General features: G+C 32.7%; 1 protein-coding gene across 3 annotated transcripts in view; it reads right to left on the minus strand.

Annotated features, from left to right (window-relative positions):
• Positions 1-26,456, minus strand: part of FucT6 (alpha-(1,6)-fucosyltransferase 8) — a 160,140-nt gene that overhangs the window by 89,876 nt on the left and 43,808 nt on the right. For all 3 annotated transcript variants that reach the window (XM_090407764.1, XM_090407763.1, XM_090407762.1), the window contains 3 exons: positions 17,778-17,902; positions 17,079-17,256; positions 11,760-11,874 (listed from right to left, as the gene is read on the minus strand). In XM_090407764.1, coding sequence (XP_090263890.1) covers positions 11,760-11,874; positions 17,079-17,256; positions 17,778-17,902 — 418 coding nt within the window. The remainder of the gene's footprint in view (positions 1-11,759; positions 11,875-17,078; positions 17,257-17,777; positions 17,903-26,456) is intronic.

Genomic DNA, 26,456 nt, shown 5'->3' on the forward strand with positions numbered 1-26,456 from the left:
TGTATTTTACTTTACAATCATATACACAATACTCCATTTATAGTGTTATATTACAATAAGAAAAATCTGTTTGGAATGAGATATAATGAAATTCCAAGCATCCTCAAAGTTTGTGTTAAGCTTATCTGGGGATGACACCAATCAATTATTGTACATTAGTTTGCACAGGTTGGAACTAGTTCAGATTTGTACCACTGCATCAGTATAGGAAATACACACACACACACGACTTTGAAATATGATGCTGCATCACTGAAATGGAAAGCCTGACCTTTTACATTAGATCTTTTGGTTATATAGAGTGCACAGTTTACATCATGAAGAAAAATTGTAGTTTGCAAGGTTTGTTTTCAAATGATAGTTTGTTTAACAATAATTTATTCCAATTTATTAATGACCTATTATCTGCACTATAAAATAATTTTAAATGTTCTGATTTATAATACTAGATAAAAGTGTCAAAAATGAGAAAAAAGGTAAGAAAACTATTCAAATTTCAATAATAGTCACAAAATTGATTTTATTATTATAATTTCATTATAGCAATAGATCTTAAAACCACATTTTTAATAAATACTCGTTTGTTAGTTCCACCAATAAAATTAAAATTACTGATCCAACTTTCAACAGGGCTTGCTTGTTTAAAAATTCAATTAGACAAAGACTAAGATAATATATTCATGCCTTATCACAATTCTCATCTGGTTTGCCAAGCATATCTGATCTTCAATCAAAGGGGGGGGGAGGGGGAATTGAATCCCATTGTGAGCATCGATATTTGTCTTCAGGTGGGAGATGGATTTCACCACCCACTTATTAGAGGATTTTCAAGCCACTTACTGAAGTGGCTTGAAAAAGTTCAATGTTTGTCTCTAGAGCAGGATTTCAGATTATAAAAAAAATCATATTAAGAGCAAATAGCAGAAGCATAACAAAAACAATTTGTAAAATTGGGACCCTTATAAAAAGAACTCAATCTATTCAAAACTACTGCCACTTTTTCCAAAATTTATATATTCTTTCTGGGCATTAATCATAGCCATACATATGTGTAAAAGAATGGGATTTTAATTCCAAGAAGTGCTTAAAATTTCAATACACCAAGCATGACTGTCAAACATATTATATGATTATTAAGAATCCCTTATTATTAATGATAAACTCTTGATCACACATTTTATATAATTCTCATCAGGTTGTTAGCTGGTGGTATTAAAAAACATCAAAACAGTTCATGAAATTTATTAAAGTTAATGAAATAAAGTTCATGAAATTAATTAAAGTTATAGAGTACCTTTTTCAAATATCATATCTTTGATATCATGCATAGCAATGCAATATTGTATGTAAATCCATAATATTCCCAGTGTTCTTGTTGCTGCTGCTGCATACAAGCTGCAATACTGGTGTTACACTGGCAAGAAGTCAGTTTCAGTCCTGAGGAACAAGTAATTTGAATGCATTCCTGCAGTCACATGATTACAATTCATCAAAAGGCATAGACTTCAGGAGTTAGCCACCAATATTCAAGCATCGTGCTGCAGACCATATCTTAAGCATGTATTATTCAATGTTAGTAAATTTTAAACAGATTATTTGTATTCTGGATATCACAGAAGAAAATAATAATTATATCTTTGTGAAGGGCAAAATTTCTTACACTGGTACATCAAGGTCATTCAAGATTCAAGAACCACTGTTTGGAGTACTGATGAAGCTTGTGAAATTGTAAGTTAAATTTAGGCATTTTCTTCGTGAAAAGGACAACACTGGTATGAATGCAGGAACACTAGTGACAACATTCACAGCTGCCAATTAATCATCATTTTTCAAGTAAACATTGATTTCACAAAGATTGAGAAAAACATACATTGCATTAATGTTTCTTCTTACTCCATTAGCATTTATTCTAGATGCCTGCTATAATAGAAATATTTAATTTAAAAGAAAATAATTACTTGTGTCAATAATGAGACACCTTTACACTACTTGGCTTGCTTTTTTTTGGCTTTAAACACTGACATAAGCTTTCAAGCTTTTAGTGTTTACAGTTCCTACATTTTTTAAACTTGCTCTGTATAACATTTTCTTGATTTTTAAACTTTTTTTAAGTAATACACTTACTTTATTATTAATAGCAAACATTCATTCTTATTATATTTTTATGCATTACTCTAAAATAATTTCATACATTTCATATTTGTATTATTTTTTTTTACTGTCAATAAATTTATATTTAATTTCCTGTCTGATCACATGCAATCCTTGATTTTTTGCTCCAAACAAAATGAATAAATAGAATACATGGTAGGCCTGATCTGCCATATATTATTCAACTGCATAGTACATGAGTGATATGCTATTCCTACAGCATTACGTTAACATAAGATTTATTAAGATACTGCAGGAAAATAAAAGTTTATATTTATACTTCCTGGAGGTAAAAGCATCACAACTGAATTAGGAAAGATTGCAAAAAATTATAAAAAAAACCCTTTTTTAATTCATTAACCAGAATTAGGTATGTCATATAGCATATAAAAGAAAGTTATACTGCAAATTATTTCTTCACTAATTTCACAGACTCCGGTAATTATAAATCATATAAAAATCCTTAGCCCATCCATAATACATTATAGGTTTGCATCCTTTTGTGGAGGAGTCACATAAATATATAACTGCACCATCCAGTTCAAGTGTGTGAGTTGTAAGAATTTTTACTTGATAAGGTAACAACCAGCCTTATGCAAAATCCCCAACCTGGAGGACCAGGGTAATTAGCAATAAAGGTATCAAAAAGTAGAAAAACTGGATTAGATGGCATAAATGCAGAGTTTTGGAAATATGGCAGACATTCTTAAAATGAATAAATAACTGTTCGAGGAAATAGGAGGTTCCATTAGATTGGTTAAAAGCCAAGATTTATCTATATTTAAGAAAGGAGACAAGGATGATTGTGGAAATTACAAAGGAATAAGTTTATTAAATACAGGTTACAAAATTTACAGTTCCCATGTTGGGGTGGGTATAGAATACTGCAACCGCATTCCTGCGTATCGTAAGAGGCGATAAATGGAGACCCACTCCCCGAGGGGTATAGCTGGGTCTTGTTTGGGGGTTGGGCGAAGGGCTAATCACCCCTCCCTGTAAAAACTATTTGATTATGTCTTTTGGAACCTTTGATGTTGAAAGAGTCACTTATGAAGCCACAAAAAATTTTAAAGATTGGATCATGGAATGTCAGAACACTTTACCATGAAGGAAAAAACTAGACAGGTAACAAATAAAATGGACAATTACAAGTTAGACATCTTGGGTATCATCGAACTCGGAACTGGTTTTGGTAGACTCATAACTAGAGAAAACAAGATGATATTGTACTCCAGATCAGAAGAGAAGCATGAAAAAGGAGTTGTGCTAATATTGAACCCAGAAGTAACCAAAAGCTTGATGGAATGGGAACCAGTAAATGAGAGAATTATAAAAGTCAGTTCTATTCTAAATTTATCAAACTTCCTGTTGTGCAGGTTTACGCACCTACTAATGATGCAGATGAGGAAATAAAAAGAATGCTTTTATGAACAACTCCAAAAAGTAATAAATTTTATTCCAAAACATGATATGATTATACTCAATGACGATCTTAATGCAAAAGTGGGTAAAAGGTCATGTGTAGAAGAAAGCTCATTGGTATAAATTAAAGATACCAAGAAATTATATACAGGTAATCCTTGTATAATGCAGATGTTAGGTTCCATAGAAATGTCGCGTTATATAAATTGTGTTATGTGAGATTCAGATCACATAGAAAAGTAGTTTAATGTTCTGAAATCATTTTTTTTTTTAATTATATAAACAACGACATATCCAACAAAAATGTATTTTATTTAATTCAGGTAATTCATGTAAGTGAAGAAAACAAATTATGAAACAAATGCATAGCATAAAATTATAAAAGTTACAAATTGACGTAAACTTCATTGCACATAATACATAAATGTTTTAGATAAAATAAAATAAAGTGCATATTTTAATCCTCATCAGTCTTCAAAAATAACATTTTGTAGATGTTCTTTATTTACGTGTTGGTCGTCTTCATCACTTGAAATCTATTGGACATCATTTATATAATTTTCATTGTATACTTCAGTTAGTTTAGTTATCAAGAAGTCAGTAATAAGATCTTGCTTACCACTATGCTGCAATTTTTTATTAAGTTAATAATATGGAGCTAAACAAATATCCAATTGTCTCATGAATTTTCTGAAGCGCTCCACTGAGGGATCATTATCCATAAAATAACTTTCTAACTTTCTTGCCAAGTCAAATCTTTCTGCTAATTTCTTTAACAGATTCATCACAATAAGAATCTTCAGCAGAACTTCACCTGCATTTGGTTCAATCTCATCTGTTAATTGTACCAGTACCTCCCCATTTAAATCTGTTTCCTCATCAATTAATTCACTAATTTCGTTTTCAACCATATTGCAAAAGCCCTCGCCACAAAAAATGTGCGCGACATTTATTATGCAACTTAGCTCGGCATCCACTGGAAGTACCAAATTTTGTTTCAGAACGACTTCAGGTCATATCTTTTTCCAGCAAGCATTCAGTGTAGAGGGTTGTAATTCCTTAAATAGAGAGAGAAATACTTTTTGCACAATTCAATATTGAAAACTCTTTCCATGCTTGAGGCAGTGCCATGTCTAGATTCCATTTTTTCCAAAATTAATTGGAATGTTCGAATATAATATAACTTCAATGTTGATATTATTCCTTGGTCGAGTGGTTGAATAAGTGAAGTAGTATTAGGTGGCAAAAAAGTTATTGTAATATTCAGATGGCTTAAATTTGTTGGGTGGCCTTGTTCGTTATCTAAAATTAGTAGAATTTTGATGTCGATATTCTTTTTCTTTGTGTAACTTTCTACATCGGGTACACTTGAAAAACCAATTTTCAAACATGGTAGCAATAACCTGCTAAAGGATATTTCCCCTAATATAAATTCGTTACTTATAACTACATGGGCAATACGGGCATAAACAAATTTAACAAAGATAAAATTTGATTTTTAAGTCACGTGGTGAAAAATATATGAAAAGATAAAGGGCAACTACAATTTTTAGACTGTGTTATATCAAAATCGCATTGTATAAGTGGCGTATTATATCAGGGTTACCTGTACTTGGTTTCATCCTTTATCCAAGTGTAAGCAAACAAGTTTGCACCTGAACTATTTTCAGAACTGAGGCAACTCGTATATAGAAGTTTATGACTTTACTTGCCTTAGTATCCCATAATGCAAAACACTATGGGATACTAAGTTCGAATATCCTTACGGGTATGTATAATGCTATGCATTATGGGAAGGGTCACTACCCACACTGGTTTCGACCTTTGTTGAGGTCTCATCAGTGGGAACCAGACCCAGAGGTGATACTAAGGCAAGTGAAGTCATAAGCTTCTATATACGAGTTGCCCCAGTCCTGAAAATAGTTCAGGTGCAAACTTGTTTGCTTATACTTGGATAAAGGATTAAACCAAGTATATAATTTCTTGATATCTTTAATTTATAGTATAACCAAGTAGAAAAACTTCCAACAACAAAAACTCATTAGGTTTTGAGTCATGTGGAGACCGAAATGAAAATGGCATGATGTTTATATCCTTCTGTGAAATGAACAACTTTGTCATAGGAGGAGTAAAGCATAAAGGAATACATAAACTGACTTGGACCTTGCCAGATGGCAATACAAGAAATGAAATTGATCATGCTGCTATAAATAGTAAATTTGTAAAATCCATGATTGATGTTAGAGTCAAATGTGGTGCAGACATTGGTTCCAACCACTTTTTTATTAGTGATGAAGTCGAAATTAAAACTTCAAAGTAAGATAGAAAAGAAGTTCAAGAACTGTATTTGATACTGAAAAATTAAAAATTAAAGAAACAAGAGAAAAGTTTGCTTTGGAGATAAAAAACAGATTCAATATATTAGAAATAGAGGAAAATCAAGATGTAACAGCAGAAAACAACAAAATAGAAGAATATTGGAAAAACTTCAGGAACAGTTACAATGAAGTTGCTGAAGAAGTAATTGGTAAACAAGGAATGGTTAACTGCAGAAACTTGGAAGATCATCGAAGAGAGAAAAAAGATGAAATTATTAATGAATAATACAAATTCAGAATGTTTATTCAAGGTATATAGCAAACGTTACAATAAACTAAATAAAAACATAAAGCGAGCTGCAAGAGCTAACAAGAGAAAATATATTGATGAATTAGCAAAAGAAGCATAACATGCTGCAGAAAATGGACAAATTAGAAAAGTTTATCAGATTATAAAACGAATTAATGGTAAAAAAAAAGCAACTCCTTCCTCCATTAGACAAACAAGGAAAGCTATTGTTGATGGACTCAAGTGAAGGAAGATGGAGGGAATATTTTGATGAAACCATGAATGTAAAGGCAGATACAGGGTCTCAACAGGCACAAAATATTACAACAAGTGTAATACCCACTTTGAACATTTCCGAAGACGAGATCTCGTTGAGTGAAGTCAAAAATTCACTGAGGGCACTAAAATCTAACAATGCAGAAATGACAATATCAATACTGAAATGTTAAAAGTTGATCTTAACACAACTACTACCAAATTACAAAGATTATATAACAAAATATGGAAGACAGAAAAAAATTACTCAACAATGAAAAGAAGCGGCACTTGGTCAGATCTCCTTTTTTTGGAATTATAAAAATTCCAAAAAAAGGAGATCTGACCAAGTGCGAAAATCGGAGAGGAATAAGTCTGCTTCCAATTGCTGCAATATTTTTTACCAAAATTATAATTAATACATTAAAAAACAAAATTGAAAACTTATTAAGAGAAGAACAGGCAAGTTCTCAGACCGGCTGTGGAACCATCCAACAAATATTCACTTAGAAATATAACTGAACAATGTACAAATTTCAAGCTCCACTCTACCTAAACTTCATTGATTTTATTAAAGCGTTAGACTCAGTAGATAGAAACTTTGGAAAATATTAGAAGAATATGGCATACCTTATAAATTTCTCAATATTATCAAGAATATGTATAATGGCAGCAAGTCTTGCATGGAAGTAGATACAAAACTTACAGACTTCTTTATCATAGAAACTAAAGTTAAGCAGGGTTTTGTTCTATCTTGTCTATTATTTATAATCCTAATTGATTGGATTATGAAAAACTCAATTAATCATCAAAAGAGAGCAATATGTTGGGATTTTACATCCACACTGGAAGACTAAATTTTTCTGATGACATAGTGCTCCTATCCTTTAAGTTAAATGACTTAAACCTAAAAACTGATGACTTTGCTCATTGTGCAGAAACTGTGGGTCTTCATATAAACAAGAAGAAAACCAAGGTCATGAGAATAAATTTAAAATCAAATAAAGAAATTAAGTTAAAAAAATGAAACAATTGAAGACATTGATACTTTTACATGCCTCGGATCAATAATAAATAAACAAGGCAGCACAGACAAAGATGTTTTACAAAGAATTCCTAAAGCACAAAACTGTTTCAAGTCATTAAATAAATTATGGAAAGCATAAAATATTACAGATAAAGTGAAAATTAATATCTATAAATCTATTGTGCGAGCAGTACTGCTATATGGATCTGAAACTTGGAAACTTACCAAGGAACAAAGTAATAAATCGGATATTTTCCAAAACAAATGTTTAAGAATTTAAAAAATTTTCTGGCCAAATACAATCACTAATGAAGAACTTTAAAGAAAACTTTTTCCAAGTCAATACATGAATATTGTCTCGGATGAAGAGATTCGACTAAGAAGATGGAAATGGACTGGTCATGTTTTATGCATGGGGATAAACAGAATTCCTCAAGTAGCATCGAGTTGGGCACCAGAAGGGAGATGCCCTAGAGGTCGCCCAAAATTACCTTGGAGAAGAATGATGGAATCCGAAATGAATGAGGCAGGATGGGCGAACTCGTAGAAGCAAAAGCAGTTGCAAAGGATAGGGGCAGATGGAAAACTAGCATTGCAGCTTTATGTGCCAGTAGGCATGGAAAGCATTGATGATGATGACAAAATTTACAGTAAAGTCCTGAATAAAAGACTCAGAAATACTGCAAACAATCTACTCACAGAAGAACAAAATGGCTTCAGACTTGGAAGATCATGTATAGACAATATTCATGTGTTAAAATAAATTATTGAAAAAAAGACGAAAATTTAATTTAGAGATTGATATAGCCTTTATAGATTATGAGAAAGCTTTTGATAAAATACATAGAGAAAAACTATGGAATATAATGAAAAAACAAGGATATCCGTTACATTTGGTACAAGCTATACAAAGTTTATATAAAGATACAAAAATACAGTTAGATAATAAACTACAGAAGAGATTGAAATACATCAGGGTGTCAAATATCTCTATCTGACACCCTGAACTAGACAGCTATCTACAACTCTATTCAATATATATTGAAGGTATCCAATTAACCATCCGAACTGTTATCAATACAATACTGTATGCAAATTATATTACAAAACAATGAAGATGACCTTCAAAAATCAGTTTACAAAATTAAACAAAATAAGCCAACAATACAATTTAAAAATCTCACAAAATAAAACAAAAAGTTATGACATTTAATGATCAAGATCATGTTAGATCAAATTAGTTATAGAAAATAAAATAAGAGAACAGATGACAGAATTATTTAGGCTGCATAATAACATATCTAAAAGATATATATGAAAAAATAATGAAATTTCAGAAAATCTGTGGAACAATTAAAAGGACACTGAAAAAAAAAAAAAAAAAAAAAGATGAGAAACTCGACTAAAATTTTATAAAGTAATGGCCACTCTATTATATGGTTCAGAAACGTGGACTGCTAAAAAGAAAGATGAAAATAAAATACAAGCTGTAGAGATGAGTTATAAATTAAAGATACCAAGAAATTACATACTTGGTTTAATCCTTTATCCAAGTGTAAGCAAACAGAGTTTACACCTGAAGTATTTTCAGGACTGGGGCAACTCGTGGCAAAGGTGGTATGACTTCACATCACTTACCTTAGTATCCCATAATGCAAAGCACATCACCTTGCAGACATGTATAATGCTGTGTATTATGGAAAGGGTCACTACCCAGACCGGTTTCGACCTTTATTGAGGTCTCATCAGTGGGAGTCAGATCCAGAGGTGATACCAAGGTTGAAATAATGCAGAAGTCATATTCTCATATACGAGTTGCCAAAAGGTGTCACACCTTATTATTAAAATACTCTGGATTAGAGACATGTAGTTGTTGAAAGTTTTTCCACTTGGTTATACTATAAATTATTAATTAATATATTATTAAAGCCCACTGAGGGGATATGGACTCACAGCCTACTGGTTGGAAAGTGGATACACTAACCACTCAGTCAACCTTACTGGCAATCACTTGATAACTGAGTTATATTTAATTTATCATAAAAGGAAAATGTGATTGAAAGAAAAGAATTTAGGCGAACTAATATTTTAAAATGAATAACCACATGCTAACTTTTTTAGTGAATGTTGATGAATTTTAAATAATTTTTATGTGCAACACATGGTTATTTAAATGAGTTGAATTTTTCATTACAGTTTATTATTATTTATTAGTGGCTGAGGTGATAAGCTCTACACATTTTCTGACAAGATTTCATTATTTTTAAACATTTAAAAAAAATTTTTTTTTGCAATAATATTTTGTTTGCTAGCTTATAATGCGTTATAAGCTAGCAAACACATCATAAGAACTCTTTCTGTTTCAAATAAATCCACTGTTTGCATTCTACCTTGTAATCAACTATCACTACTACCAAAGATGGTCAGTAAGTTTCAGACCAAAATATCTTTCCTTCTAATCAAATAAATATTACTACCTCTGCCTTGTGTTTTCATGTAAATAAGTAAATATTTATATTTACTTATTTACATGAAATCAAAACTGTCTGCACTACAAAATAACTCAAATAACACTGATTATATTTGTTTAGTAATAATTATTTCATGATACAATCCAAAATACAAAATCCATGATACAAAAAAATAGATACTCCCTATTTTATTTTTTAATGCAAGTGAATAAACTTAGCTAAAGTTAAATCTATTTCAGTGATTATATTTTACTCAACAGATGTGAAATTATCGGAGCCACAATATTAGTTAATCATTATAATTATTACCATCAGTAAATAGAGGGCAAGTGCATGCTACCAATTTTAGCAATAGTAACTATTATCTGAGTAGCTTTAATTATCTACTGTGCTATATATCCCAGTACAAGAAGCTCATACTGCAAACTCTTTAACCTCTGACTGGACTGTTTTGCTATAAAGGTATAACCTATTAAACACACACACTCCTGTTCACTACATTAAGTGAAATGAAGAGGCATACACACATAATGCTAATTACATAAGAACATTAAACTTTAAAAAGAGAAATGCACTTTATTATGTGATCAGCAACCATGATAAGATAATACAAATATGATATAGCATATCTGAAGGATCAGTACCAGAACCTATTATTATTTTTTAATCTATGTCAATGATCTCTGTGACTGCAACTCATTTGCAAAAATACCATCCTTTGTTGATGATACCATTCTGATTTACCACAAAGCTAATATCAATGCATTGAAAGACCACATAAATCAGGATATGACATGATTAAACAAATGGTTTCATATCAATGGTCTCAAAATAAATTTAGATAAGACAAATATACATACTTCAGCTTGATAAATAAGCTAGATCGCAATCTATCAATAAAATGGCATGAGTTAAATTGCAATGGCAAAGAGGTATGTCATTGTGGGTTAATAAAAAAAAAAAAAAAAAATTCAATCAGATACTTAGGTCTATATATCGACAGCAACTTGAAGTGGAATTCCTATGTTTCATTTTTGACCAACAAAATAAGATACATCATCAACAGAATCTATCATGTTAGAAATTTTATCAGCATAGAATTCCCGAGATGTCTATACTATTTGTGGATAAATTCCTCACTCCTGTATGGTATGACTTGCTGGGGCAGAGATTATTATAATAACCTACTGCCCCTGATAAGAATCTGAAACATAACAAAACAATAAGATCAATGCTCAGTTCCTATCCAGTGTCATGCTCCACAGAAAAACTGTATACCATCCTTGATATCTTAGCATTATAGAAATTTTACAGAAGTTTAATATACATCAAGAACAACATAAATTTCCCCATGTATAATGAGGATTATAATCTGCACTGTGGGAGAAACTTATTGGTAGTACCAATAAACCAATAGAGAGATATTCCACAAATCCTAAATATCATCCTGAATCCGTGAATATCATCTCATATTGTAAATGTTTGTCTTATATTGTATATCATCCCCAATTGAATGTTTGTCTTATGTTGTATATCATGTCATAACGTAAATTTTTTTTCTTATATTCTATCTTGCTTGTACTATGTATTAATAAAGCATACCATATTACATATCTGTATTTATCTCATTTTGTATTGCTCTAAGCACTGTATTTTGTACTATGTGTTATGTTAATAAATTCAATTCGATTATTAAAAATAAAATGACTCTTCAAGCCAGCATTACTTCTAGACAGAGTGATACCAATTATCCTTCTGGTTATTATAAATATGCAGAGTAATAAAATTACTACGCAAGAAATGAAGTAAAGAATTTTCTTTCTTACCTGGAGATAATGCAGGCGTCGCTGAACAATATCACTCAATTTTTCTGCTTCCTTTTCTCTCCATTTATTAAGACCATCCAAATTGCGCAGTACTTCCATGTCAAGTAAAATTACTCTATAAAACAAGAAATTTAATAACAATATTTTACAACTTTATATTTCAATAATACACATATGAATCCATGATAACCTTGACATCTATAGATGTCTTGGCCAGTAGCGTGGTTAATCAATTTTAGAGCTTTAAGAATTGAAAAGCACATGATCAAACACAGAGAATAAAACTGTTCAAATCACTAAATATGGTGTAAATGGAACCGTTACAGAGAGTAATATACTTATCAGGAAACAAGAAGTTAGAATAGAAGAGTGCACAGGGAGCTCTGATTTTAAATCAAGTCCAAGGGAAGGTTGTGTGATATCTCCACTGTTGTTTATATCTATATGGGCCACAACTTTAAGGAAAGTGACATTAGTGAGCACTGCTAGTGCACAAAGATGGATGCAACAAGTGACATGAGCTGTTAAAAAAAAAAAGTATTATTAGTAGTAAGGAAAGATATTGAGTTTATTTTGTGACAATGCCAGTATAAGTTTCCACTATTCGAATTGTTGATTTTTTTTTTTTTTTTGTATCATTGCATAGTATTTGTTTAGTGTTTTGTTAGGATTTTACAATCTCGGTATTGTCTCCATGTGTAGAGATTCAACATGGCTGCCACCAGTTTCAGTAACAGCCCTCTCCATTTAAAGACTATATTAGGATTAACCTAGTTGAAAATTTTGTAACTTGCTATGCACGTAGTATGTATGTGTCCCATTGTTTAAGAATGTAGCAAGTGCAAGACAGCAACGTGTATGTGTGCATGAAATGTAGGCAGGGAGATGCACTGGGAGACATGAGTGTTTTGATCTTGGGATTTAGCAGCAGCAGATACACTGCTTTGGAAATGGGTGATTTTCAATTTGTGGATGCCAGTAGTGTGCTGAAGGATGGAGAGAATGTTTAAGACCTACACATAGATTTCATCTTGGATAGTTTCGCCAACTGAGATGGTTTGTCTGATGGCCATGATTATGTCTGAATGGCAATTGAAAACAGAATGCATGGAGAGAGAGAAATAGAACTGCTCAGAAAGGAGATGAAAGGAATGAAGATCTTGGGAAGATAGAGAGGTGGCTAATATAATAGGAACAAGAGTAGGCATATAAGAACAGAATTAGAGAGCAAGGGAGGGAGAGAGAAGGTAAGAGAAAATTACAGAAAGACAAGATAGTATGAAAGCCAGGGATAGAAGAGTAGGAGGGAGAGTGGGAGAGAGAGATTGCAAGCTGTAAATGTCAGGATTGTCAGTGAGAGAAGGATGAATGAATAATCTATTCATTGTTTAGATTATATTTGGTCACTGAAATATATATTGATCTTTAATTGACCATGATTTATAAACATCTAATACCAACAAGTTTTGCCAACAGGGCTGTCCATCTTCTTCAGGGCGTATAACGGTAAGAGAAAAAAACTCAAAGTGGTATAAATTAAACTAATGTTTAATTTATACGAATAAATTCTATTGTATATCGTATAAATTAAACATTAAAACAGAACGCGTAACATTACGCACATGGAGCTACGTTGTGTTAGTCACTGTTATGTGAGCACATTCTGTAGTTTTGAGCGAAATTAAATTCTGGAAGATTGAGTGATCTTATTAAGGTTTTCCATATGTCAGCTATTATCATTGCCTAGTTTCTGTTAAGATTTTCTCCAGAACGGAGGACTGCAACAGCTTCTTTGAAATTTCTACAACGGAAATCTTCTTCTACGTAAGGCATGGAGCTGCTATCCCAATCAATGGTATGGTTAGTAATAACGAAATGATGGGCTAGACCTGAGTTAGTGGAATGCATTGCTTGACTCAGTTTTGAGTTCTTCGTCTGTAAATGAATTCAAGAAGAGGTATGATAGATATTGTTTTGATAGTTTAGGTTTCCCACGATGAATCTACTGACTCCATGGAGATACCCGTAACAATAATAATAATAAATATCAATGACCCACTCCTCTTCTACTGTATAACAGTTTGGATATACTATTCCATCAGCTAACTACTATAATATACAGGTGGATTTGAATTCCAAATACAAAGAGTTATGGAATAAATCTTTGTATTTGGAATTCATTTTATGACAAGTGCCTCGACATTTATTTTGTTCTTATTTATATATATATATATATTTAAATTATGCTGAAGTGACTAAAGCTATGAGATGATTTGTTGGAACATCCACCCTATTCCCCAGATTTGGCTCCCTCTGACTTCTATCTCTTCCCAAAACTAAAACTCTTCCTCGCTGGTCAGCATTTTTCTTCGAATCAAGAGGTGACTGCAGCTGTAGAGGGGTATTTTGCAGATCTTACTGAGAATTGCTATAGGGACAGAATGATGGCACTGGAGATTCGCTGGAATAAATGTATTAGTCTTAAGGGAGATTATGTTGAAAAATAAAAATAATTTTGAAATTATAAATTCGATTTTTCATTGTTAGGCTGAGAACTTTTCAGACCACCCTTGTAGGATAACAGCATCTTTTGTGAGAGGTGGCAGGATTTTTCCACCCAAAAACTCTGATTTTTCATCCTACAAAAATGATAAACTAGCAAGACAAATAGGTACAATTAACACACATAATACACTACTTACCTCATAGCTTTAGTCACTTCAGCCAAAATTTAAAAATATATATATATATATATAAATAAGAACAAAATAAATGTCAAGGCACTTGTCATAAAATGAATTGCAAATACAAAGAGTTATTCCATAATTTCCTAATATACAGGCTGTGGATTCGGAATTCAAATCCACAGCCTGTATATTATAGTGGTTAGCTGATGGAATAGTATATCCAAACTGTTATACAGTAGAAGCGGAGTGGGTCATTGATACGGGTATCTCCATGGAGTCGGTAGACTCATTGCAGGAGACCGAAACTATCAAAACAATATCTATCATACCTCTTCTCGAATTCATTTACAGACGAAGAACTCACAACTGAGTCAAGCAATGCATTCCACTCATTCACCACCCTGCAAGCAAAAAATCTAGTTCTCACACCCTTGTTATCCACACTTTTCCTTAATTTCCAGGGATGACCTCTTGTTCTTCAATCACTATCACACAGCTGAAAGATTTCTCCTGCATCAATCTTATAAAAAACCTTTTAGTAATTTAAATGTTTCTATCATACCCCCCCCCCCTTCTCAGCCTATCAATCAACCTCTGCAATCCACAAGCTCTCAATCTATCAATTTAGAGAGCATTTTTTACATCACTCACCAACTTAGTCACTCTCCTCTGAATCCTCTCCACAACTTCCTCATCTCTAAGGAATCCAGGAAGTGACCAGCCTTGAGCACAGTAATCCAAATGTGGAAGTATCAATACCTTATAAAGGGGAATAATAACCTCTTTATCTCTGGATGTTAGTGTGTAACCTGGTAATCTTTTTATCCAAAAATGCATAACTTTACACTTTTCCACATTGAACTGACATCCATTACCTTTTGCCCATTTTGCTAGCTTATTTAAATCATTTTGCAAACTCTCAACATCAGCTTGATTTTTTATTGCACTACCCAACTTTGCATCATCAGCAAACAACTGAATATCTCCCTTCAAGCCATTTCCTATATCATTTATGTACAAATTAAACAATAATGGCCCAAGCACAGAGCCCTGAGGCACACCACTGGTCACCTGCTTCATCCTGGACTCTGCTCCGTACACTACTTTCTGTTATCTCTCCATGAACCATTCTCTTATCCATATCACCAGTTTAGTATCCGTCCCCATCCACTCTAATTTGCGCAACAGTATTCCATTGGGTATCCTGTCAAAAGCCTTAGCAAAATCTAGAAGAATCACTGAGCAGCCATTCCCCTTGTCCAACTTAGATGTCATTCTATTGTAAAATGTTAATAAAGTGCTAAGACAGGATCGACCTTTAACAAAACCATGTTGGCCCCCTATAGAGTATCACATTCTGATCCACCCATTCTTGAATTTTGTCCTTAATCAACTTTTCCAATACTTTTACCACCACTTCTGAGATGGTAATGTGGAAGTATCAATGCCTTATAAAGGGGAATAATAACCTCTTTATCTCTGGATGTTAGTGTGTAACCTGGTAATCTTTTAATCCAAAAATGCATAACTTTACACTTTTCCACATTGAACTGACATCCATTACCTTTTACCCATTTTACTAGCTTATTTAAATCATCTTGCAAACTCTCAACATCAGCTTGATTTTTTATTGCACTACCCAACTTTACAACATCAGCAAACAACTGAATATCTCCCTTCAAGCCTCTGACTACCACAGTCTTAGAGCCACCTTTATGCAAAGGAACCACTTTGCCTTCCTTCCACCCCCTAGGGACCATACCAGAGTTCAAACTTAAGTTAAATAACCAAGTAAGAGGCGATGACAATTCCTTCGTACATTCACGCAACACCCGAGCTGATATTCCATCTAAACCTACAGCAGTGTTTGCATTTAAATTCTGCAATATACTAAATATACCTCTGATTTATTAACTTCAATTCTCACATTAGTTATTGCTACAGGTACAGAGATATCCTCACTTGGGTGACAGACTTTTGAAAAGTGATCACTCAGTAACTCTACTATTACATCTGAATTGGTCACCTCAATACCATCAGCACCCACTAAGGTTATCCTTCCAAAATCATTGTTCCTTTTACTTGCCACAAAGTGGAAGAACTCTTTGGGATTACCCTTGATCTCCTTGCTTAAGATCTTCTCATAATCTGATTTAGCTTTTCTTACTATGCTGGTATATACTCAAGTAACATTTAAGGGGGGCAGGGGAAGAAGTATTAGTAGAAGAACAGAAACATATTTTAAATTTTTCGTGAAAATCTGAGATAACTGAATAATATATATAATATATATATATGTTAAAGATACCAAGCTATTTTAAACCTGGTTTTATTCCTTTAATATACTTTATTATACCCAAGGTAAAATACTTTCTACAATACACACACACACACACACACACACACACACACACACATGCATTTATATATGTACACAAGTACGTGCATGCACACACAGTTATCCCAATATCCTACAGAAAAATGATTAGGTATTGATTCCTTAAAAATGCTTCAAAATCTGTTTTCACACCTTCAAGAAAATATTCTAAATATCTGCATTTAATATTATAACAGCTGAGTATAATAACATTAGATACTTAACCAACTTCATAAAAGTATAAAAAAAACTAACCGTTTATGATCAGTAACATCTTCCAAAATATTACTAAGGGAGGTATGTGAAGCAGCATTGCTAGTAAGGCTTTTATTTAATTTCTTCAATTCAGATCTTATATAATACCACATTTCCATTACACCATTTTCAATTTTTCTCCTTGTTTCTTCAAATTCCTTGCTTGGTTCCCTGAAATCTTTTTAAAAGGTTTAATAAATGAGATTAAATGAAGTATAGCAAATAAACACACTTGAATGAACTATTCTAAGGGTAACATACAGAGAAAAAAACAATTACTTGTAAAATCAGAAAATGCATTTGAGTTTTAAAAAGATACCTCCCCTGACTCCTACAATGCATTTCATTTGTTCTGGATGATTCATAAAAAACTAACTTGTTTCCAAAATGATTTAATCTGGTTATAATATGAGACTGTTACAGCTCAATAGCTTCTTATAAGTAAATCTAAATATATGGTATATATTAAACTTAATATTAAGAATGATCATAATAAAAACTTGTCTTTGCATCATTGTACAAACATAAATTGCACAAGCATTAGGTTACCAAGAAAATGTAAAAAATGTGTATCTTAATAATATCTTTTGTATTTACTATTTTTTTTCACATTTTTTCTTTTAAGGCATTATAATTATTTTTCTATAAAAGGATTTACAGAAACCAACCGAGTTTTTTTAACTCACAACTATGACTTACTTTCTTCAAGCTCCCCATCATCTTTCTTTGGCTTCTGATTTAATAATTCATTAGCTTTGGTTAGTTTTATTTGCAGAGCTTGCAGAAGTTCATCTTTGGCATTTTCATCAGACAATGGAGGTAACCTGAAAGATTTATATATATTCACTTACTAAAGTGCACAAAAATATCTACAAAAATCTGATATAAAACTCCTTAAAATACTTTTATTTCAAAAATTCTGGTCTCCTAACCCCCCTCCCCACAAACAAGTGAATTACCCCTCTCACTTTATTTACATGGCAGTTAAACAAAGCAGTTTCATTTGCCTTAACATCGAAATAGGAAATATAATAGAATCCACTTATTGTGATTGCAGATATTATCATCAATCAGCTGTTATCAAAATCAGTTGGTCCCAAAAACACCATTTAAAATAAATTTAAAATAATCCACCTATTATAATCAAAGTTCCGTTTATTGTTATCAAAATCCTCGATGTTTAGTCTTTCGCGTCTCAGAATTCTAAGAAAAAAGGGTTAATCAGGAGAAAATTTGACAAAAAACATTTGTCGAAATCTGACTTTTTTTGTTAATCCTCCTTTAATCTTATTCTTCCATGCAAATACAGGTGTGTAATCTTAATCTTTTTTTTAAATCTTAATCTTCCAGGCAAATACAGGGGGAAGGGGTTTTAAAATCTAATTGTGATTTTTCAAGTTTATTTTCATGTTCTTACAGCAAGTGAATTTGACTTTAAGTGCTCATTAAAACAGCCCTTAGCATTTTGCCACAAGCAAGTAAAAAACATAAATATTTATCTTTTCAAGAAAAGCAAAGAATTTTGGAATGCTATGATAAGTTGCCCAAAATAAGTCAGCTAGTGTGGCTGTACATTTAAAAATTTCACAACCACTCTTGTGTAAGATCTTAAAAAACATATCAAACATTGAAGCTTCAGCTCTTACTAATGAGAAGATGAATTGGAAGAGAACCCGATCTGGTAAGGATACTCAAGTTGAATCAGCATTAAAAATTTGATTTAATAATGTTTGTGAAAAGAATGCTGCTTCAATTAACAGCCTTTGATGCATCAAAATGCAGAAGAGCTTGCAAAAACATGGCCAAAGAAAATTTCACCACAACTGATGGATAGTTTAACAGGTGGAAAAAGGGAGAGAATATTGTGTACAAGCGTATTCATGGTGAAGAAAAAAAGTGCTGATTTTCTATCAGCTGATGTGTGGATTAAGACCGAGTGGCCAAAAATTATTACTGAATATTCTCCTAAGGATATTTACATTGCAGACAAAACAGGACTATTTTCATGCAACGTCTGAGCATACTTATTTGTTTAAAAATGAACGTACTAAAGGATTTAAATCTTCAAACGAGTGAGTGACAGTTCTTTGTTGTGCTAATGTGAAAAGTGAGAAACGAGAGCTCCTAGTGATTTGAAAAAGTAAAAATCCTTGATGTTTTAAAGGTGTCAAAAGTTTGCCTGTTGACTACTGTTCTAGTGCAAATGCTAGGATGACTAATAACTCAACAATCGGTTAGTATTCGCTTAAATTAAAGCGAATCTTGTTAGTAGCCAATTGCACTGCACACACAAACAATTTATCGTTAAAGAACATAAAAGTAATTTTTTTGCCTTTGAACGCTACTTTGTTAATTCAATCATGTGACCAGGGCATCATATGAGCTTTTAAAGCTTATTAAGCAAGGAAGTTCATGTGAGAATTATAGCTGAACTTGATTATTTAAAAGACCAATCTGATGCAAGTGCAATTGCAAAAAAGATTTCCCTTCTTGATGCATTTATTTGATAGCAATATCATGGAAGCAAGTCTCAGAGAAGATTACTGAAAACTGCTTCCAAAAAAGGTGGATTTTTTAAGACAAACTCTGAAACTTCTTCTTCCAAAGAATTTTAATATCTTACAAAGGAAATTTTTGATAAAATCCCAGATGGTATGTCAAAAGAAGAATTTGAAACTTGGTTGGATATTGATAACAATATTGAAGTGGTGGCTACAATGAGTGTCAAAAATATGTCAAGCTGCTTCTGATGAGAATTTTAACTAATAGAAGAAAGTGAACCTAATACAAGTATAGAAGAACAAATTTTAGAAGCTCCTCCAACCAATGCCCAGATGCAAGAAGCTCTATGAATACGTCATTGCAGTGTGCAACACAGAGCGACAAACTTCGATAGGCATTATGAGTATGAGCAAGTTATTCATGAACTACTATATTCAAAGACAACACAGATAACACCAGATAAGTTTTTTAAATAAATTTTATGTTGTTGCTTATTAAAAAGTTGTTTATAACAATAAATTAAATTACGTACATAACAATAAATTGAAATAAATGATGCAATTTTTTATATCCTTTGCTTAATGTTATCAGCCGGTTATTCTAATCAAAAAGCGACTGTCTCAAAGTGATCACAATAAGCGGCATCTACTGTATTAATAAAATGATGATTCTAAAAAATAAAATATTTTTCTGTCAGTTTGTTAGCTGAAACTCCTGGTACCTTTAACTAGCATCTAACTACTGAATGCAATAATTAGATATATTAATATTTTATTATTAATTAATAAGAAAGTTTTTTTTTATTTGTTAGTGCCATGCAAGTAATTGTTAAACCACTATAGTCAGTGGCATAGCTGGGAGTGGGGAGAGCAGTCCGCCCCAGGTGGCACTTTGAACCTTTTTGAACTTTTGCAGTTAATTCTAAAATACAGTCTCGAGAACTCAGTTCCAAATATTGGAATACTACTGTGAATTTTCCTCACAATTGCTGTAAGTGTTGCTAGTTGTGAGAGGAGTGTTTCTAAATAAAATTGATTAAGAATTACCTACATTACTATGAAATAGACTTTGCCAATGTCATCAATGATTTTTTTAACAGAAAAGCAAGAAAAATAACATTTTAGAATGTTGAAATTAAAGTTTTACTTCAAAAATAAACAACACAGTGTTTTCATTTATTTCCCTATGCATCGTTTTGACTTTTTGTAGTATTTTTGGTGTATACTGAGAAGGGCAGCAAACTCGGGGACCGCCCTGGGTGGCAAAAGCTCTAGCTACACCACTGACTATAGTCATCAAGTCCATATGGGTTTATTTAGTAAATTTTCAGTTTATGAATTCTGCAAATAATAATAGGGAGTATCTGCTGGATTTCTGCTCAGGACATAGATTGAACTGTATTACTGTATCAGTCAAAACTAATACAGTAATCTACTTTTTATCTGACATTCATATGAATAATATGAATATCTGATCTTCAAAATGACCTTCAATGAACCAACTCTTGCATATAAACTAACTTCTGGTACAGAATCCAATTATCCAAACCTACAGCTATCAGATCAGAAACTGCCTTCCTAGTGTGATCAAATAAACAACAGCTTACTGTACCACATTCCAACATAAAAATGTGCACAAATTCACATGGGGAGAAGAAACAAGAAAAGTCTCATTAACTAAATTACTGCTGATAAAGATATCTTCAAGATAGTTCCGGATATGCAGAGAATTTGAAACAGGAAATAAGCACCATTCAGTTTTGAGGTGGATGAAATATTATATTGAAAAACGTATGCAAAACTCTTCAAAAGAAACAGTCATGCAGGTTTCACATGGTAACCATACAATAATGCAAATATTCAAGAAAAATGAGAATTTGAAAACAAGAACCAATCCTCGGAGACCTAGTGACAGAACTAGGTCTCTGAAGAAAACAATGAAGGATTCAACCATAGAAGTATGTGGTGAAGTAGTTGAAAGTATATAAAGATTGATAAGAATTGGAAGAAAAATCACAAGGCAATAAAATGTTCTGGAGACTATTGAAGAAAACCTTAGAAATGGAGAAAAGAGTACTGTAAAAGGAATCAGGAATGATAAAAGTGATATGAAAACTGAACATAAAGATATCCTGGTTGTCTAGTGTAATTACTATAAAACTGTTAAATGAAACAAGCAGTGACAACACAGTGGTAGAAAATATTCATGAGAAATGCAATCAGGAGTACATAGCAATACTTAAAGTAGAAAAAGCCATGCTAAAACTATATGGTGTAAACAGAAAATTTATAGAGCAATACACAGTAATTTAAGTAGACTGTGTATTGTAAATAGTCAGTATTTAAAATTGAAGGAAGTATACAAAGATGGTTTAATCAGGTGCAAGACAACGATGCACACTATTTTCACTGTTAATCATCTATATGGATCACGTTATGAAGGAAAGTGGCATTAAATCTGATGTCAAAACATCAGCTTTTAGTGCAGATGATATGTTATCTTCTTCTTCTTTGAGTGCCATCTCCTATTGGAGGTCGCTGACCACCTTGGCAAATTTTGAGCGATCCTCAGCCACTCTGAACAGTCCCTCAAAGCTTGTGCCAATCCAGTCTGTCTGCCAGCCAAGATTTTCTTCATCTTCCTTGTCCTCTTCTTCTATTTATCTTCCTTTTATGATCAATTGAAGTATTTTATATTTTTCATTTCAAAGTAGGTGACCAAGATATGCAGTTTTTTTTTCTTTTAATAGTATTTAAAAATGATTTCCCCCATTTGTTCCAGTACTTCTTGATTGAACGTTTTTGCTGTCCATGAAATTTTTAATATTCATCTATATAACCACATTTCCAATGCTTCAAGTTTTTTTTTTTTTTTTTTTTTTTTTTTTTTTTTTTTTTTTTTTATAAATCAATGTTGTCTTCAAGGTCCAGTTTCTGCACTGCAGTACAGACCAGTAAGCTCTAAATTTAAATTGCAATTACACAGTGTTTATTTCATCAGGAGAAAATATTTTCTTGCCATTTCAATTCTAACTTTTATTTCTATTTCTGGAATGCATTCTTCATTTAACCAGCACCCAAAATATTTAAATTTTATCACACCTATTTGTTTCCCATTTAAAGAAAGTGCATGCTGAATTAAGAACTGGTTTCTTGCTTATGACCATGAATTTAGTTTTGGTGATATTTATTCTTAATCCCATTTTTTCACTCGCTTTGTTCATTAGTTCGAGAAGATTTTGAAGATCCTGATTATTGTCAGCTAGGAAAGCTGTGTCATTAGCATATCGGATGTTATTAATGATTTCACTATTTACATTAATCCCTTCCTCTCTTCCTTTTAACATTTTTTGAAATATGGCTTCTGAGTATATGTTAAAAAGGAGGGGTGACAGTACAAATCCCTGCCTTACTCCTCATTTGATGTTAATGGAGTCTGTAATAATGCCATCAACTTAAACAGATGTCTTTTGGTTCCAATATAAGCTTTCGATGATCCCGATGTCTTTACCATCTAATCCAATTCTTTTTAATAATTCAATCATTTTAGTATGTTAGACTTTGTCAAATGCTTGCTCAAAGTCGATGAATCAAATGAACACTTCCTTGTTGGTCACTACATTTTTGGAATAAGATTTGAGAACAAAAAAAGAACCTCTCTCATTTTTAAACCACTTCTAAAGTCAAATTGGGTATCACTGATGGTATCTTCACATTTTCTATATATTCTTTTTTGAATTATTTTCAGAAACATTTTGAGAAAACTCGGACTGATCATTTATGCTGACTAGCCATTACAAGTTTTCACATTTGCTTTTATCATAGATCTTATTAAATTGCTTTACTAGTACAGTAATGTTGTTGCCTTCTAATAACATTACTATTTCTATTGGTATTCTATCAGGGCCTAAGGCTTTACCATTTTTAGCTGAGTTCAATGCATATTCTACCTCTGATCTTAGAATGCATGCATCTGTTCATAAGTATTTTCTGGGTTTTGTCTGTTATCAGTTGAGTTCTTCTACGTATTTCATCCATTCTTGTACTTTATGATCCTTTTCAGATATTATTTCTCCCTTTTTGTTTCGAAGGATACATTGTTGTTTTTTCTTAAATATACCTTAAAAAATCTACACAAAAAGCTCTTTCTTTCAGCTTTTTGTGTAGATTAAAACTGTCATACGTTTCTTACAGAAATTCTATTTCTTTACATTTTTCATTCATCTAGATTTCTTTCGCATCTTTGATCTTGCCTTTAATAATTTTCTGAACCTATTTATTATTTTGTTGGACAATGATTTTTATATGATCTGCATTGATCCATGAGAGAAAGAATTTCACCAGTTATCCAATCTTTCTTTTTTACTGCTCTTTCAGGACACAAAGTATTGGCACATTTCTCTACGAAGACAGATTTTAATATATCCCACGATTCATCAACCCTCATGATGCCATCATTCTTGATGAGTGCAATCTCTTAATTCAGATCTTGACTCAGTTTTTTTCTTATCTCTGAGTTTTTAAACTTTCCTAGATCAAACCTTTTTTGTTGATGTTTCCTAAGGATAGCTTTTAGTCAAAGTTTTAACTCTGTCACCAGTAGATTATGATCAGAAGCAACATTCGCACTAGGATAGGTTTTGGTACTCTTTATGGAACTTTGAAATCGTTGATTAATTAGCAAGTAATCAATTTGGTTTCGGACTATATTTGTATTATTATCTTGTGGTGATTGCCAAGTATGCAGCCTTCGGAGTGGTAGCTTAAACCATGTGTTTGTGATTATTAGTTCCTCTTCTTGGCAGAATTGAATAAGACAGTCTCTTCTCTCATTTCTTGTTCCCAGTCCATGTTTGTCAACTATATCTCCACTTCTACCTCCCAAGTTTAGCAGTGAAATCACCCATGACGTTGTTAACATCATGTTTCTTTGTATTTTTCATTAGTTCTTTTAAGTGATCATAAAATTCTTTGCTCTCAGTATCATTCTTGTCAGCAGTAGGAGCATAGACCCTGTATAAGACTGATATCTAGTGGTTGACCTTTCAGCTTTAATAACATCATCCTATCTGAGTAGGGGATGAAGGTTAACAGTGATTTATTGGAATCTTTATTTAATATTATTCCAACTCCATTTTGAAGATTGTTTTCACTACTTCCAAAGTGATACATTGTGTGTGAGTGATACTCTAACCACTCAGCCAACCAGGCTGGCCGAGGGCTTAGCGTATCCGCTCTCAAGGCAAAAGGCTGCGGGTTCAAATCCTGCTGTGGGCATGGATGTTTGTGATTGTCTGTGGAAATAATAGTGCTGGTGGTCGGTGGTAGATATTAGTTGCGGTCAGTTGTGGATGAGTTGTGGAGACCGAGTTGTTGAGCATGTGCCCTCCCTCAATGAGTCGTTGGACTCCCTGGAGGTGTCTTGTAATAATAATAATGTCATCAACTTGAGTTTTGCCCGATCCTGTCCACCTAACTTCACTCATTCCTAAAATCCCAATTCCAAGTCTTTTCATTTCCTGGGTAGTGTTTCTTAGATTACCTGCTTCATACAGGGGTTCTGACATTCCAGATTCCTAGTTTTAGTGTACACCCGATCACTTTGAGCCCAGAGATTCTTTGTATCCCTGTCCCATTTAAGGGACACCAGGAACTTGGGGCTATATGTGTAGATTTGCTTACCATGGTGGTTAGTCTGGAGAGAATAGAGCAGTAGTTTCTCCATTTGCTTTCTGCTCTGCAGTATTATGGTCATACACAATAAACTGTATTGCTGTTTGCAATTTTCTAATCACAAGCTTTACCATCATCATGAGACTTCAACCTTGTGTCAGTACTGAAAAAGCTGTTTCCCTTTGTCAGAGGATTGAATCTTTTAATTTTCCTTGTAACCCTAGGCAGGGCTCCAACCAGGTACTGACAGTTGGAGCTAGCTGATCCCAGGTTGTTTATAGAGGTCTGCTCTTCTGAAGATTCTTCCACTGATTTGTCGATTGTTCTTCAGAGATCCATTATAATATGTTACACACTTAAATAAATCCAGTACAAGTCTGCAGGAATTCTTAATTAAATTGAATGATAAGAAATTTGGTATGAAAATCACCAAGAAAAAAAAAAAAAAAAAGACAGACTATGAAAATAGGCAAGAACATCAAAACATCAGCTGCATCCTGAATGGAGAACCTATAGAACAAATAAAATATGTTTACTATTTTATGCACAGTTTTTAGTGAAGATGGCAAATTAAAATGGAAATGAATATAAGGGAGCTGACTGAATAAATTTAAACTGAAGAAGAAAGTTAGCCAAGTCCAAAGGAGATATTATTATTATTATTACTTCACGCTTCCAGGGAATCCAAAGACTCATCAAGAAAGGACTCATATACAACTCTGTCTCCACCACTCAATCCTCCAACTGACCTCAACTATACCAATGCCATCTACCACTGACCACCATCACTAGTATTTCCACAGACAATCACAAACATCCATGGCAGGATTCGAACCTGCAACCTTTTGGCTGGAGAGCAGATACACTAACCACTCGGGCAACCTAGCTGGCTGAGACAGTGTTCAAAAAATTTTAACTTGTGGATCTGAGAGTTGGGCTAGAGATTAAAAAAAAAAAAAAAAACAGGGATAGTGGGTTTTTTTCCCTCCTGAAAACTCAGATTTTTCATCACGCATACAAGTAAAGTGGCCATCGGAATACACGCAATTTACAGACAAACAATACTATAGGTGGTGGTGGTGGGCAGTAGATGCCATCGTGTTGAAAGTTTAACAAAATATTTACAGCACTAGAAAAGGATTCAAACTAATTTTAATTTTAATAAATTCCTGAAGATGTCTCAGTCACTGAGATATCTTCAGGA

This window comes from Typopeltis vanoorti, chromosome 17 (genome assembly GCF_054136105.1).
Source record: "Typopeltis vanoorti isolate ZY-2024b chromosome 17, IOZ_Tvanoo_1.0, whole genome shotgun sequence".
Taxonomy (NCBI): Eukaryota; Metazoa; Arthropoda; class Arachnida; order Uropygi; family Thelyphonidae; genus Typopeltis; species Typopeltis vanoorti.